At 38.2% G+C, this 17,236-nt stretch overlaps 1 protein-coding gene across 1 annotated transcript; it reads right to left on the bottom strand.

Moving 5' to 3' along the window:
* Window positions 1–2,076: 2,076 nt before the first annotated feature.
* LOC116787877 (acyl-CoA-binding domain-containing protein 5-like) lies at window positions 2,077–14,794 on the bottom strand. Its single transcript, XM_032689950.1, is given in 13 exon segments — window positions 2,077–2,473; window positions 5,644–5,753; window positions 6,039–6,073; window positions 6,076–6,088; window positions 7,659–7,858; window positions 9,100–9,129; window positions 9,132–9,170; window positions 9,173–9,374; window positions 11,372–11,478; window positions 12,194–12,322; window positions 12,325–12,378; window positions 13,130–13,340; window positions 14,789–14,794. Coding segments are annotated over 13 exon segments (1,149 nt in total). The 3' UTR covers window positions 2,077–2,460.
* Between the last annotated feature and the right edge of the window lie 2,442 nt (window positions 14,795–17,236).

The raw sequence follows: 17,236 nt of genomic DNA, 5'->3' as shown, positions 1-17,236 counted from the left end.
TTTTTAAATGAAGCTTGACTCACTGCAGGAAACCAGCTTGACCTTTGCTTCAGAAGTGCAATTTTGAGCTGGGCGAAGCTGTTTCAGTGCTGTGCAGAACTGCTTTGACTGCCAGCCCTCCTGAGGAGAGCACAGGCTTGAACATATACCAGTTCTGAGCTCCAGTGATCTGCTTATGCCACTTCCTCCACAGTAAAGCTGTGTCTTTGTACCTGGAGAGGTGATTTAAAAAAAAAACCAAACCAAAAAAACCCCACACAAGTTTTCCTTACCTTTAATCTGAAATACCAGTTAACTAGGAATCTGTTCCAGTCTCAGTGAGTTTGAGATAGCCTTTAGAGGCTGAGGCCCAGTTCTGAGTTACAAGTAAATTGTTATAAAAGTGATGTTGTTTTGTATTACAGCTTCTAAGGTTGAGACCCATTCTTCATGACACAGCCAGCAGGCTCTTCTGTACAGTCCCAGCATCCAACGTACACCATTTAGTAAACATTAAGAAAGTTCAAGATAAATACAAAATATTAAGGGATTGATTTATTGAAACATGAATAAATAACAAGGATAGTACAAGCCCACATTTATTTCAGTGAGAAGTTAATGATTAAGTACCTTTGGGAATGTTTGTCCCATCTCTAAGAGCTTGATATCTATGTGTAACATGGCTCTGAGCCAAGGAGGCTCTCCAGGGTGCTTTGTCCTGGCAGAAGACAGGACAGGGGGGTTATTTTTCATGTGACCTTCAAGCTAGACTATCCTTCCTGTATGATTATATCTTTTGTAGTAAAAAGTCAATCACTCTAGAAACTTTAAGCTTGAGCACAAGGGCTTCAGGTCACAGCAGCACTTCCCTTCCAGGATAAGCTTTGTTCAAACCTGAGTTTTCAGGGTATCTCATGCCAAAAACTCATCTCTGGCACACATCTAATTGTTACAGCAGTCTTCAAAGAGATTACAACCATTTTATTTAATTTTAATTCAGCTTTACAGTAAGAAAATCAGAAGAGGGAAATGTAACTAAAAAAAACCCTGCATGTAACTAAAAAGATTAAAATTTCTCTGGTAAAACAAACATTAAATTCTCTGATTACATTTTTATACAGTATAGCTTGTATGAAAAATGTTTTCCAAACTATAAAAGATTTTCAGGAAGGACAAAAAAACTTTCCTTAAAAATTATTTATAATATGTAGTCCAGGTGGAGAATGAAAGTTCATTAATAATCATGAAGTTTCTGAAGATTCAGAACTTAACCATGTTGTGGTATAATTCTTTATAGCAATTATTAAGTTCTCCATCAAATCTAATTTTAGTGCATTTGCCTTTTCCAGAGATTTAGACAACTTATATATTAATTTATTTTAAAATCAAGTGTAAAGCATGCTTTAGTCAAGCAAACTTGACAGAATTGTAACTCTTATCTGTATATTGGTTAATAAATACTTGGGGGGGAAATATCAGCACCAAAATTAGCTGAAAAGTTTTGTTTTGAAAGTAAGTAGAAGGATAAGAGAGAAAAATTGGTATTTTTCAAGATGTGACTTGAGAAAAGTCCACAATGGATTAAATCTTACTTCAATTTAACACAACCTGACAACAGAAAACTTAAGAGAGCACTGAGCTTTTTAAAAGCTGAGATAAACTTAGAGAGCTAGTTTTCATCTCATTTTAAAGCACCTTGTGCCTAAACTATGTATTTCAGTTAAAATAAGCTGTTGTCAACAAGAATACAATTATCAAAGTTAAAAAGATAAGGTGCAGCCTCCTCTTTACATGGATCCCTTGTACCACACAGTGTTTCCAGACTTGTATTTGACAGTTGCCTGTTATTAATGGCTCTAACTTTCAGAACATACAAATTCCCAAATCGCCTTTACAATTTTACAGGATAAGTAAAGGATTCAACTTCATTTATGACCAATTACATGGAAATTGCCCCACACTTGTTTAGCAGCAAAAAATAACCAATAGATTCCTCAGAGCTATTGTATTTCCAACAGCTTGCAACGTATTGAATTCATACTTTATTAGAGCTTTCACCTGGTATTATGTAACCCTGTGGAAAAACAGGCAGGGAAGTGGGATTGTAAAATTATTTCTATGTTAAAGTGATAGTTTTACATATTTTTAACTTATTCTTTTACAGAGATGTTATTCTCTTCCTCAGCTGCCATCAGCAAAGGCCAGTAATTACTGAAGGCCCATCCACAAGCACATTCCAAAATAATTAATGTTCGTATGGGTTTGAGGATGGAATTATTAAATTTATTTGCAACCTAGGAGCTGTGAATCATTCAAGTTTCAATAATATTAGTCCTTAAATGTTTAGCTCAAAGGTAGTACAAATTATTACTGTAACATAAGGAAGATCATCCCAGATTCTGAGATTCTATGAGAATTCAGAATTCCTTTGCTTTCCAGGGCCATCTTCTCCTAGAAGTCCTTATGCAAAGCCATGAATTCTCAGTTCAGTTTTCTAGAAGAGGAACCAAATAGTTTAATGTACCTTCACATATGAGACAATTTTTCATTTGTCTAAACAAACAAATCAATTGAAGTTACATGTAAATTATTTCTAATCAGATAAAACATTACATGGCTTCAAGTACAAAAGTCACTAAGAACTCTGAACTGAAGATGGAATTCCTCAGAACAGTCCCTGACCACATCAGTCAGTGGCATGCTGGCTCACAGCACAGCAACACTTTAGAGCTGTTTTGCCAGTGACTCCAGAAAACATACAATTAGAGGGTTCTAAAACCATGAGCTGAATTAAAAATTATTTCTATCTGTGATCTGGTTTTCAAGCCTTCTTCAGTGAAGGCTCCAATACAAGTACCCAGATTTTCAGCATTAAGTTCCCCATAAAGGAGCAGGAGACAGGTTAAGAGGTGCTGGGAGAGAGCTGAGCTACCCCTGCCCAGGGACATGAGCTAAACACAAAGCTGTTGGTTACAGAAAGCCGTCCCTCCACCAATTCCATAGAATTTGCTCCACTGTGTGAAAGAGTTCAGGAGTTATGGCTCCACAGCTGCAGGATGAGAAAACCTCGTGTGGTAGCTCAGACTCCCAGCTTCTGCTCCAGGACAGTTTATGTACTTTAAAACCAAAAGTACACAGACATGATCAATACAGGCACAATACAGGTGTTGCCTAAGAGCTTGCACACCTTAACAGAGTACAAGCTGAAACTGGCAATGGGACAACAAAGAAGGACTTGTTTTGCAATTCCATTTTCTCACTGAGTGTACTTGATCAACTTCCCACGCATTGCTAAAGGAGATGGAACTCCAGACGGAGAAGTGATGAAGAAGCAGATAGTCCTTAAATTCTGGCTATGGGCAGACTGTCAGAAATGGAGAGAAAAGCTGAAGAACACAGAAAATTCTTTAGTTTCTGTTCTTGAAGTTCATCTCAGTACAATCCATGAATGAGTAAAAAAACATGGGGCTGTGCTGTATCTGTGTCTCACACTGTGGTACAAACTGTGGTACGAATCCTGAACTCAAAAAGAATGTTGAAAAACTGAAACATTTGGGTAAGGGCCCCGAGAATCATCCCAAGACTGGAAAACAAACTGAGATTCCAGTTGCTCCATTTGTTTTAAGAAAGAGACCACAAGATGACTTGGTGATAGCAATAAAGTACTCATGGAAAACACACCATGGGCTCTTTGTCCAATAGATAAAGATCTAGGAAAATCCAATGAATGAAAACTGAAGCTAGACAAATCCAAACTAAAAGTAACGTACCATTTTTTTACTCATCTAAGCTCTGAATCACTAGGACAATATATTAGAAAAATTGCTGGTGAGGGTGCTTGTCTAACAACTGATTTCTGACTGAACCTGTGAATGGATTGAGAGTGCTACAGAGGTGAGAACAGATATCAAAAAAGGTTTGCAAGAACAGCAGCTGTTCAAAGAGGGAGCAAGAGAACATGGCCATGCAAGAGCCATTAGCAAAATATCATAAAAGCTTCACATAAGATACTAAAAAAACTGTGTTGATTTAAGAAAACCAACTTTGTCCTTGCTGATGAAATGGAAATCTCCATTTAACAAGTAGAGAAAATGAGCAAAATGTGTGTAACTGCCTGAAAGCCTTAGTAGTGCAACTCTTTCATCAGACAGAGCAGTAACACCATCGCTCCCAATGACAGCTCTGAGCCAGACTCCCTGGCAGACTTGCAGCCTTTGTGGGCGGTGTATTGTTTACAGTTCCATGGGCTGGGCCCAAACAGTGGTGATCAGTGACAGGAGTCTTAACTGGAGGTCAGTAATTAGCGGTGATGCCAGCGGTTTGTGCTGGGACCAGTCCTGTGAAACACCTTAGCAATGGTCTGGATGGTGGGGCAGAGAACACCCTCAGCAATCTCTACATTGCACACAATTGGGAGTGGCTGATATGCCAGAGGGTGGTGCTGCCATCCAGAGGGACCACAATTGGCTGGAAAAACAGGCTGACAAGAACCTCATGAAGTACAACAAGGGGAAATGCCAAGTCCAGCACCTGGGGAGAAACAATCCCAGCCACCAGTACATGCTGGGGCCTTTCCAGCTGGGAAGCAGCTTGGCAGAAAAGGATCTGGGCATCCAAGGGGACACCAAGTTAAACATGAGCTGGCAACCTGCCCTTGCAGCAAAGGCCAGTGGTATTGCAGGCTGCATATCCTCCCAGCAGGTTGAGGGAGGTGATCCTTCCTCTCTACTGAGCATTGGAGAGGCCACACCTGGAATGCTGTGTCCACTTCTAGGTACAAGAGTCATGGACAAACTGGAGAGAGTCCAACAAAGGGCCATGAAGATGATTAAAGGACTGGAGCACCACTGAGGAGAGATAAACACTGGCCAGTCCTGGACAACTAGCTCCATCCAGGTGTCCCTAGTAGAGTAGGGGGGGTTGGACCAGATGGACTGCAGAGCCCCCTTTCAACCTCAACCACTCTATGTTTCTGTGATTTACTGTGTGAGAGAAAACTATACCATGAAAACTATCAAACATCAAAAAGCTAAACCAATTTTAGTTAATTCTCCTAAGATCTACACACATACAAACTGTCTGCAGACTGACAGAGGAAAAAACCATAAAAGGTAAGAGCACATTGAGCCAACAAAGTCAGGTGTGAGGCTGAAGTAGACAGCCACTAGAGAACACTCGATCTTCTGATGCTTGGAGAGTTGAGAGAAAAGGCAAGATAGAGTACAACTGTCCTTCAGCTGAAGGAAATCAAAGTAGATGATATAAAAATATCACAGTAAGGTACTGGTAGATGTTAAATAAGAAACAGGTGGCACTCCACAAAGGTTGTGATAGGAAAAAAATTTCTCATGGCACAAGGGGACTGGAAAGTCTAGAAACAGTGAAAATGGCTCAAGAGGATATCAGGAGTAAGGGGATCAAAGAATGTCATGGAGATGTTTCCAAGCTATCCAGCCTCACCCACTTGTGTATGCTCGCTGAAATTATTTACCCTGCATCACATTTCACAGATTTAGCCTAAGTTGCTACATGTAAAGCCTACCACATAAAGTCAAATTAACCAATACTTTCAAGGCAGAGAATTTTATGCCCTGTCTAAGTAACACAGTATACTATATGTTGGTTTAAAACAGGTGAAACACAGTATTGAATGCACATCTTTACCTTCGCTTTCTTTGAAGATACACATGTACCAACCACTGGGCAATAAATGGCCATACAATAGCAAAAGCTAAAATACCAGGAGAAATTTCAAAGGGCCACCATGACGGTTTCTAAGGAAAACAGAAAAAAATTCCAGTCAGCAATCTGTGTGCACATATTGAATACCACCTGTATAATTCTAAATCACTTCAAATGCTACAGTACCAAAGTAGAAAATAATACCAGAAGAAAAGATTAATCTATCAAGTAATTTCTTCAGACAGATTATTTTTTATTTCCTAGTCAAGGAAGAGACAATACAAAAAGCACATACCAAGAGCTAGAGATAAAATATTCAGCTCATCTTTTTTCACAGTTCACAATGCTTTTTACAAATAGTAAAAACAGTATTTTACCTTGACAGAGGAGGCGGGCTGGTAATTTGACTGTGTGTTGCAGATTTTGCCTTTAAATACAAACAAAGGCTGGTAAGTAAAAAAGGAAACTTCAATTAAAATTTTCTGCTTCACAAAACAAGAATATGAGGTTTTCCATCTTGTGAAGGCTCTGCAATCTGTATATATATCACAGTTTAATGCACAAAACGACTCCTATGCAACACCCCTTTCACCACATACCTCTGATGTTTCCACTAGTCTTTACAGCATTTTTATCACATCTCTTGTGTCTTAGAAAATGAGTCAGTGCACTTACTGGACCTCTTTACAGTTTGTGAAGGCTCCCTTGTTCAACCTGTCATTGCAACTTCCTCAAATCTGGTCCAGTCCCAGTTCTGACCCAGAGCAGAAATCCCACCAGCTTAATTTGCGTGATGACATGTTTCAACACTACTCTATACTGAAGTCAAAGCACTGTTTTAGTCTTCCCTGAGCTACAGCTACAGCCATGTCTACACCATAAAGGAAAGAGAATACTCTGTTCCATATCTTCCATACAATCCTGAAAATGAAAGTACCAGAAACTTTTCAAGACTATTCCCATACACTATTGTGGTGCTTCCACAAAAACAAAGCAGCTGCTTTTCTAGGTCTTTCTTAACTTATGTAAGTGTGAAACAGAAGCTGCTGTTTCTCCTTAAGTATGGGTAGCAAGCACAGCATGAACTGCTGGAGAACAATCTTTTACTGTTTCTTCATATATTGCTCAGGCAAAAAAAGAAAATCAATCTGTATTCAAAACATTAGATTCTGGAATAGCTGTGATGCAGCAAAATCATGGTTTTAATAAATCCTTTTCCCTAGCTGCCTTAGATTTGGAATATGTGCATCCCATAGGATACTGCTTGTACAGCTCTCTCATTCTCAGGTAGATCAGAATGTATCAGTAAGTCAAACAAAACCAAACATTTCCAGGTTTCGGAATCAACTATATTCACAACATCTTCTATTCTCCTGAAGACACAGTATTTCCATTGAAACAAGGAAAAAGTAACACTACATCAGTAAATATCTACAATTACTTAAGACTTCCTTTGCCTGTCTTGTGTACATAATGTGAAATTCCAAGAAAGCTGGATTACTTCATGAGGAAAGACAGCTGTGAAGAATCAGTCTTGCTAACTGAAAAATGGAATCAGAAGTTCTGCCTGCAAACATTCACCAGTCTGAAAGATTAAGAATTTCTCACTTCCTTTGAAAATGCTTTGAGATCTAGTGATGAAGAAATTCTCTGGGATCATGTATTACTAATATTAACTATGGAATCTCCATATATAGCGACTGTGTAATGTGTATCAATAACTATGGCTAAGATTAGTCTGATCAGAGATCAGTAAAATAATATATGGTTAATTTCTAAGTTGAAATACATGTTCTTGCTCACATGTAAAAGAGTCCTGAATTGTGTTCCTGAGAGTAGATACCAATAGGAAATTTTAAGTTGGACTAAACTACAGAATGTAACTGACATGTCTTCACAGTTTCAGAAAATATCATCTGAAATTTTCATCTGAAAAAGCACACAAATGTCCAAGGACATTTCATAAAAAGTAATTGAATAACTACAAAGAACAGTACCTGTGATGCTGTAACTGCCTCCAGCATATGCAGCCTCTGGAGGACATTCTGCATGTCTTCTTGCAACCGCATCAGCACCACTGCAATCTGCTCATTGAGGCTTCCCCGGGGTCCCCTGTCAGATCCCCAGCGCTCGCCGTCCCCTCCACTACCCATCTGGCCACCCTGGGAACCGTCTCCTAAAGGCTGAAGTCTATGCCCTGTTTTGAGGGAGAAAAAAACCAGAAACATAAAACACAGAATGGGCTACCAACTCTATTGAAAATGTTTAACAGTTCACTTTCCTCCCTCAGTTTCCACCCAGGAGTGTGGTACTCCTCATCACAGGTTGTATTCAGACAGTTCAGAAGCACTGGGAGGTCACTGAAATGTCATGAGATGCTTCCCTACAGCCTCAGTGTGACAGTATCATTGAAGTTCCTAGAACTGCAAAAATATTTAGGAAAAAACTATTAATTCACATCCAGACAAGTTCAGCAGTAAATTCTGCCCTAGCGAAAAGACAGTAAGATCTGTTTATTATCAAGCGTAGGTCTGTTCTAAATTTGGCAGTCTTCAGCTGGAAAACAAAGATCACTTGTGATCCTTGTCAAAAGAATACAGAGACAAGGAAAGGTAATTATTTGAAACCTACAATACTCCCTTAAACTAGATACAACTACAACTAGCATATCATGTTTCTGCCTGCAAGTAACAAACTTCAGTAAAACAACAAAAGAGAAGAGATAGTTAAACTGTAGTATGTTTTTCATAATAGTTTCAAACATAAATGTTCTACTTGGATTTTCTTTTGAATTTTTGCATCTGATTACATATAGGTGCCATACAAAAGGCATGCTATATACAAATAAAATACTTTTTGCCTTTTTGTGTTTTGTACAAGAAAAAATAATTTTATCCTTGACTTTACAGATCATATCACTGGAATATGGTGCTGCTCCTAGGTGACGATATTAGAAGTATTATGGAAAAAAAAGCAGAGGTCCAATATAAATTGAACATCTGAGCTATTATGTGATTAAGAATCATTAATTTTAAGAATGATAATGGATAGTATCAGGATCACTCAAAGGTGTGGCTAACATTCCAATAATATACAAAACAATGTGTCACTCACATCTTTCCAGCCATTCCATGGTTTCAAATAAGCCACCACAGAGGTATAAATGCATATGCATTTATCAATAAATATGTAACTTCTAAAAAAACTCTTCTTAGGCTGGTTTTGATGATTACATTTCTAAAAACCCAGGTGCCACAACAGCAGCTGGAATATAAGGTTACCCACTGTAATTAGCATTTTGTTATCCATTGTTACTGTGAAGGACAGAAGCACTATATAAATGACTCTCTTACTGGACAATGTTGGGAAGTTCTTGTCAGGCACCAGTAACTTACGGCAGTGAGGAGAGGGGGAACACAAACACAGTGTGCACAGTACCTCTCCCTCTTCTGACACTGTAGAAATCTGCTTTTCTCCACCTTTTTTCTCCTTGTGAGGTCCCCCATTACGGCTTTGCCATCTTCTCCTCCACATTTGACTTCACCTTGTTCTTCAGCTATTCCCTCTCCAGTATTTCCAGATTGGAGATTCCCATAAGTCATGCAAGTGCGCCTTGGAAAATCCGTATTTTCTAACAGAAGACTGTGATCTACATCCAAGAAATGGGATGAATGCTTTAAAGATCCTTTAGCTGATGTGACGATCTCCAAGGGCTACAAATTAACATTAGCAAGTAATTAAATTCTGTAAAATATGACAGTTTACCACCAAAAAGGAAGAAACATCATCTCTACTTTCACGTTAAGAAAATATTTTGCCCATAATTAAGACTTTTCTATTAAGGGGAAAAGTTGTTTTCCCATAGAATGTACTAACTATTGTCTAAATGTCATTTTCAGATTGAAAGGGCCTTTGAAACAAATACTCCCAGAACAGTGATACCACTGGAATTTCTTTAGATATTTCCGACATACAGTAATACTTAATAATCACTAAATCAGAACATTAAGATCTGAAAATGTGCAGTTTTTCCTTGTAAAATCTGCTTTGCTTCCTAGACAGTGAAACGGTCTCAACTCGAATTTAGGAGTCACACAGTCAAAAGTCACATGCCATTGGCAACCCTGAGCGGGCACTGTCTGTGCTCACGGCAAAGAGATCCCCTTGCTTATTATCAACCTGTTCAGAACAGCTTGGCTGCACCTGCACCTCTCACCAAACAAAAGGAAGGCAGAGTGTTCTATTGACTTCTCACTCAAAATCAGTGGTACCACAGGAAGACACTAAAAATGGATGGCATAAGAGCTGTTCAGGCCACAGTGACAACAGCACAGCCTTACAGTGGCTCAAGCAACCCTTTGTTCAGGGCCAGGACAAGCACCTGCACAAGCAAATGTTGAAGCAGACTGGGTACCTCAGCTGAAAAATAACTTCATGGAAAAGCCAAAATAACCAAAAGGAGGGACACAGAAATGGAAACTGCTGCCCAAATTTGTCACACAGCAGTTCAAAAACCTGGATCACCAGAACTGAAGGGCAGAGTGCTTGCTACATCTGTTCCAAGTAAAAGCTGTATTTAATTATTTAAGTGAACCTCTTCTAGTTTGAATTGACTGATCTATAATTCTACTTGTATATTTATTTACATATACCTGAACATCTGTTATTTTGTGCAGAACTAGAACTTTTCTCATGCAGGCTGGGAAACTCTGACAAATTACCCACCCACTTTGATTAATGAATCTCAAATAAGCTTGAACAATAAACAAGATGATTGGGAAATCACATAGATAAGACAGCTTGCAGCACTTCTATCAAATTACCTTTCCCAACACGCTTCATTACCAGGTAAAATTTGTTAAAAAGAATTTTCTGCTTACTCAGGAAAGAGCTAGACAAGAGAATGATGAGATATTAGAGTGCCTACTGGTCTTTCTGATCCTGTGCATCATCCACAGATTCCTCTCCAGAATCAGGAAACAAGGTGTTTGAGTACGATTTATGAAGTCCACACTTAAACTGGAACTCTGAAGGAGGTCCAAGCCAGTAAGTCAGCTAAGACTGCAGTTTACACAATGAGCAGGAGCACAAATTCAGTCAAAACTATGGCAGCACAGTTGGTGCCCACCTTTTAGATGAAAGTCAGAGCTGTATATTATGACTGAAGAGAATACAAGAGAACACAGAAATCCTTGTTATCTCCCACTTCTTTAGACCTAGGCCACTTTTAGGCACTGGCCTACAGGCCACCTGCTAAGGCTTACTCTTTATTTATTCCAAGAAACAAATACAGGATTCATCAGGCCAGAAAAAGAGCAAGCAAGAAGTTCATTGTTACAAAGACACTTCCTGTTTCCTAGAAATAGCTGAATTCTGCTCCCTACATATGTTATGAGATCCTAAATTAATTTGTGGGCACGGATAGTTTCTTTGTACTGGTTTGTTTTGGGTTTTTTGACAATTGTTTCTTTGTACTGTGTTTTTCATCCCTTCCCCTCAAATAAATTCTCTGAGGGCAAAAATTTCAAGGCTTTTAGATCAGCAGTAACCAAGCTGTAAAAGACTGACAATAAAAAGAACATAATCCGATATTTCAAACAGAAAGACAGCATTTACCTCTCAATGTGTATGTTCACCTGATCAAGAGGAGCCTATTTAAAAATAAGCATAGCAGTTCCAAAATACACCCAGGGACTACTAAATCCCATACCTCTTCTAGTCCAAGTTGCTCCATAGAGTCACAATAAACTTCACTGTCTGAATCACTGGTTAAGTGCTGAGTTGCTGAGATCTCTTCAGTATTGTCTTCACTTGCACCTGTAGGGAAAGAAGATAGCACACATTCTTTGTAAATGTGAGTCAGTTGAGCCAACTCTGGCAAAGAGTAAAGCAATGAGTTAAAATGTGAGCCTCAATTCACAGCCCTTTTATCTACGATTGTCATCCTAAACTTAAATTCTGAATAAGGAGGTCATATTAATATAGGAATTATATTTATTTTTCCATTTACTAGTGGGAAAACTATACCTCATACTGACATTTCTGTATTATAAATTTTAATTTTACCCTGTTCACTCCACTCTCCTTCCTTAGTTCAGTAAAAAGCAGTTTTGCCTGAAGTTATGTTAGTTTTAAAACTATATATTAGACCTCAGTTTCAACAAACTGGCATTTATAACATGTTCAGCCTCTGAGAACGATAAATATGATATCAGTGATTTTTATTTTACTACAGATTTGCCCTCAAAGGCAAATAGTATTCACTTTGGTAGCAATGATATACAAGAAAATTCTAATTCTGTGGGTTTGGGCCTCTCTGTTTCTCAATTCATCTCTCTTTCTGTAGGAGATCCTAAGAGAAAGCCTTATTTTAAACTGGAATTAATTCTTTTTTTTTGAGTTTTCTGTCTTCAGGTTTCTGCAACTGAGACACCACTGCTAGTCTCTGAATCCCAGGATTGAGCTTTCAAGAAAAGAGTATTTTCCATTAAAAACATGTGCAAATGAAAACATGGTCTTGTAAGGACAATACCTTGGTGAGCACTGTTATTAGCTATTTCTAGGCTTGGCTCCTCTTTATTTGTTTCTTCCTCTGGGTTCAAGCCATTCAAGGCAGATTTGGTCTGGATGCCATTCTGCATATCTGTGATAAAGCCATTCTAACAATACCTTCCAAATCCTTAGCAGCTGCTGATTCGGGTTTCGCATTCTTATAGTCTGTAAAAGAACAAGAGAACTTTGCAAAGCTATGCACCTAATAGCTCAAAATATATTTCTTCAAGTAGCTCACTTTCTAATGGACTGTATGTATAATGTATCTGCAGAACAAAACATGTAAATGCTCCTGGATTCACATTTGTGTGGATTGTTCTGTTCCTGTAAAAACCGTAAATATAAAATTTAGTTTGCATAAAGAACAGATGATACTTAAAACATAAGTAAGCAAATCCAAAGCAAGTCTCTCTGCTAAACTAAATAATAATCCTAATGTCCTTGGAGGAAAAAATCTGTATAGAATTCTAAATATTAATTTGGTTTTCACTAGATGCTGGTGTTTCCAGCATCAAACTTTTTATGGACCCTCTAAATGAGTCACATTGAAAATTCTGTTTTATTTTCTCTGAAGAAAAAAAAAGTAATTTTCAATGCTACACTTACAGGCCATGTAGCCATTCACAGCTCTTACAAAAAGCACTGGCAACAAACCCCAAAACAATAAAGGGTATAGATGTTTATCTAACCTACTGACAGAACTTGCTACACAAGTTAAAAACTGTACAGCATAGCTCACAAATTTGTACTAGTTTTAATTCTTATAACCTAGTCTGAGAGACAGCCATTGTTCACATAGGCATCCATGTGTATTTGCACCTAATTCTCTTGAAAAACATTCATGGTTCTTTGGGATTTTCTGCCATTTAGGCGGTTAAGAATAACTGTGGCAGAGACAGTGGTCCAGAAAACATACCCTTTCCATTTATCTGCGGTTCTTTTTCTTCCTCTTCACGAAGCCCCTCTTCTTCTGATTCCGCTCCACTGTCGCTACTTTCAGCTTTTCCATTTACAGCCTTTATATTTGAAGTGGAATTCATGACATTACTGAGGTCTAAGAAAAAAATCAAAGAAGAAAAAAAGATGTATTTTAAAAGAAACAAGCATGTAACCACTCCCTCCTCAAACTATCAGCCATAGTTCTACAAAACTACTTCCATATTAGAAGATGTACCAAGTAACAGCAGCTTATTTCTGTAAATTCTTTCTTAATTGATTTAGAGTTTCTCTTTTGCGGCCCATCACTGAGTGCCTGGCTGCTGGTGCAAAGATTCTCGTGACTCTGAGAAAGCCCCCTGGGAACAGACAGGAGGCCACTTTCACTACCCAGTCTCAGACCAAGACTATTACTGTAATTAGGGTACAGCTGCAGTAACATTTTAACTGGGACTGATGTGGTCGTGTTATTTGAAACCCAGAAGTCAGTGTTTTAACAGAAGTTCCCTTCTGGTCTGAAATACTTCAAAACTGTTCTCAATTCAAAGGCAAATTTTGAAACATTCTATTCAATTATGTGAACACAATTCTGAGTAAGGTAAAGATGGTGTTTCATGCATCTCTTGCTGTAATCTAGGCAGTCACAAAAAAGGGTAAGACTAAAGTTTATACAGATCTTTATCTAGCAAAGGGCATATGGAAATAAATTCTCTGATTGCAGTGCAAAAGTTGACAAAATTAATATATACACTGAGCATTTTTTCATAAATATTTAAAAAAATAAATCTTGAAATAGACAAAGTAACTGCTAAATCCTTGCTTTCCACATTTTTGATCACTCCAAGGATCACAAACAATTTACTCTGTATGAAGAATTGCAAGGTAACAATTCTTTAAAAATATGGAGTATATAAAGGACAATTCTACCACCTCTGGTAAAACAGATATGGTCAAACATCCTGACGATCATTTAAACCCCCTATGTTAGGACAGAGTGATTAAGGTACAAAGAGGGGGCAGTTTCTTTAAGACACTCACACAATTTATATGTTGACTCCAAGGCTGAAATCTGACTGTTTTAATTGTCACCACAGCATTCCATTTGAATAATTTCTACATTCCCCTGTCAGAACCTTGAGAGATTAATTCTTACATTTAGGCTTAACATTAAACAGCAAAATGACATCCAATTATACTGGAGTTGCCAAACAAGCTTCACTACTTTCTTTGCTGCATGGTAATTTAGAGCTAAGGGGTTTTTCTGCTTTAGCCTCCCAGTGAGGAGCCTTCCCACATTCCTCTAGTTTCCAAGCTTATCCACAGCACTTCAAAAAAGTAAAAATGCAAAATAACTTACTGTATATATAATGAATATGTTAAATATTATCTTCACCTTAGTTTGTTGCAAGGTAAGGTTTCTGTGGACACCCTGCATCACTATTTTAGATTGATGTAATCCAACTCTTATCTGAAGATTAAAAAACACTTCTTTATTATAAAAACAGAATTGGAAATTCCTCTCAACTACAAGAATATAAGCATCACCTGCTCATTTTCTCCTCTCTGAAGAACACTTGCTTATTTGCAATGAAATGTTTCACAAAACTGAAATCCAAAATATTCCCAGTTTATTTCTCACAATCATGTTTCATTAATTGTGAATCCCAGTTGTTGAGATGTTTTTGTGAGAAGCAGCAACATGAGAAAGATAAGGCAGCAATTCTGTCCTCACAGCATGAGCATTAGGCACAGACACAGCTCCCTTGGCATGGAGGGCACAAATCACCCTTCCCTTTGAACAACGAGGGGTGGGGACACAATAATCTGTGTGTCCTACCCAGCCGTGGGAGTAAACAGGAAAGACAAGACTAGGAGGAACGCTGGACTGTGAAGAATGGCGAATTAAAACTGCAAAGCTCCTCACCCTACCATAGATACTGTAAAAAACACAGATATCATAAGCTTTTTTCTAAGATTTACTTCTTTTTTTTGAAAAGAATGTCTTTGAACATTCAAGCATGTTCTTTCTTCACTTACTTTCAGTAGGAATATTATTCATTTGAGGAAACTTCTGATACATCACACACATTTAAATAAAGAGGAGGAACTGAGAGAATGTATGAACAGATTTATATCACGCCACAGGACACCTGAATAACTGAAATCCATCAGGATCATATTCTTCCACAGAGATATTCTTAGCAACAGTGTTCCTAAAGACCTAAAGAGACACCACTTTGATGCAGGCTCTGAAGAACACATCATTGTACAGAGTTTTGGCCACTGGAAATGCCACACTTAGTGGTATGCTTTTCCTCAGAACCCTTGCACTCCTATCCTCATCACATCCATCCCCAATTGCTTTTACTACACTGTAAAACCACAGTTTGCTGCCATCCTCCTTGTTGCTTTGAGCATCTGCTAAGAAACCAGATACGATGACTAATCCTAGGGGTGACAGTTAAAGACTAAACAGAGCCAACTAGTAGTGACTTCTACTGGCCCTGTTGGTAGGTCAATGGCTGTTCCCTGGGGAATGTATCTTCTTAACTTGAATGACACAAGTTAAGCAACCTTTTAAAACCTTACTTGGTTTGTGCTAATCCCACTCAGCCAGCCCCTTTATTCCATTTACTCACTTCATCTGCAGGCAAAATGTTAGTAGCTTTTTCTGTTGCCCTAGTTTAGATACTATAGAATTCCTCTTGGTTTATTACTTTCATCTCACTGCCTACATCAAACTGTGAGATTTGTGACAGTTTTCTAAATCAAAGCTGTACTGCTCTGTAGCCATAGAAGGAGTTCTCTTCTGTAAAAGCCTGGAGTGTGGGGTTTGAGGTTTTTTAATCCTATATACTAAGAGCTGTATAACAGTAACAACATGAAAACAGAAGCAAGAAGGATTTAACAAAAGAAAATGGCAAGATGGAAAGGATATGAAGAACAGACATGTAGCTTCTCTACAAGCTTTCACTAGATGTTTATTTTCTTGTGTCAGCTCTATTAAGAGATTTCCTATGAACCATTCTAAATATATTTCTTTAAAGGCAGCACTACAGTTCTGAATAACCTGTATAATGAGGCCAAGTTTCTCAGAAATAAGTATGTGATTTCTAATTCTCCACATATTCAAAGGCAATTTTTGTTACCTAGATGGGAGTTTGGGATCTGTGGATCAGCCCCAGCTTGAAGGTCATTTTATAGAGAAAACCTAGCCTAGCAAGTTTTTCTTAAATGCCTTGGATTTTTCTTTTCTGAACAGGCATATAATTCTTATACAAAATTAACATGCACTGCTGGAGCTGTACTGATGGTTAGCCCAGTACACCACAGTATCATCTTCACACAAGTTCTACAGCCTCTCACACACTGTGAAAACACCAGTGACCATGAGCCAGTCTACAACAGCAGATGAAAGACATGATAAAACGTTTAACTAGCTGTGTATGTCTTCAGTGCTTAATAAAAATTATGTGCTTTTGTAAAATATCACAACTTCACTATCTGCTCAATAGCAGCAAAGTCTTAGCCACTAAGACTTTTTCCATGACCTATACTTACATCACCTTATACAGGGATGTCCCTGCACACCTGTGTTTAAGTAGACTCAAGCTCTGTCAAAATTTTTAAGTCTCAAAGAGACTTATGTGCTGTACAAAACTGTTTTCATAATCAGGTAACTGTAATTCTTTTCCTGCCATCACCACCTGGGATTTCATGCCTGTTACCAACCCAAGTAGGCTCCCTGCTTCAATTCCAGGTTTGCGCAACAGTGTCCTGCCTTTCCAATACACTTGGTTACACAAATCTCCACCTCCTTTTTGAAACTGATGTATCAAAGCAGTGCAAGGAGTGATTGCAGTGAGAGAGGAGGGGCACATGGAAGCATCTGGGAGCAATAAGCTCTTCAGCCAGAACAAGGGTTCTATACTCTCATTTCCTTCCATCCTTTTTAATATAGGACACTACAAAGAAAATTTCCAGGGGCCGAGCCTGCTCTGTAACATCTGTTCTACAGTACTCAAACAAGCTGCCATCACAAATAAAAAGAGATTTTAGAAGGGTCTGTCAGAAACACAGACAGAAA

This window comes from Chiroxiphia lanceolata, chromosome 1, assembly GCF_009829145.1.
Source record: "Chiroxiphia lanceolata isolate bChiLan1 chromosome 1, bChiLan1.pri, whole genome shotgun sequence".
Lineage (NCBI taxonomy): Eukaryota > Metazoa > Chordata > Aves > Passeriformes > Pipridae > Chiroxiphia > Chiroxiphia lanceolata.
The sequence above is the reverse complement of the archived record's forward strand: the minus strand, read 5'-3'. Positions and strand labels throughout refer to the sequence as shown.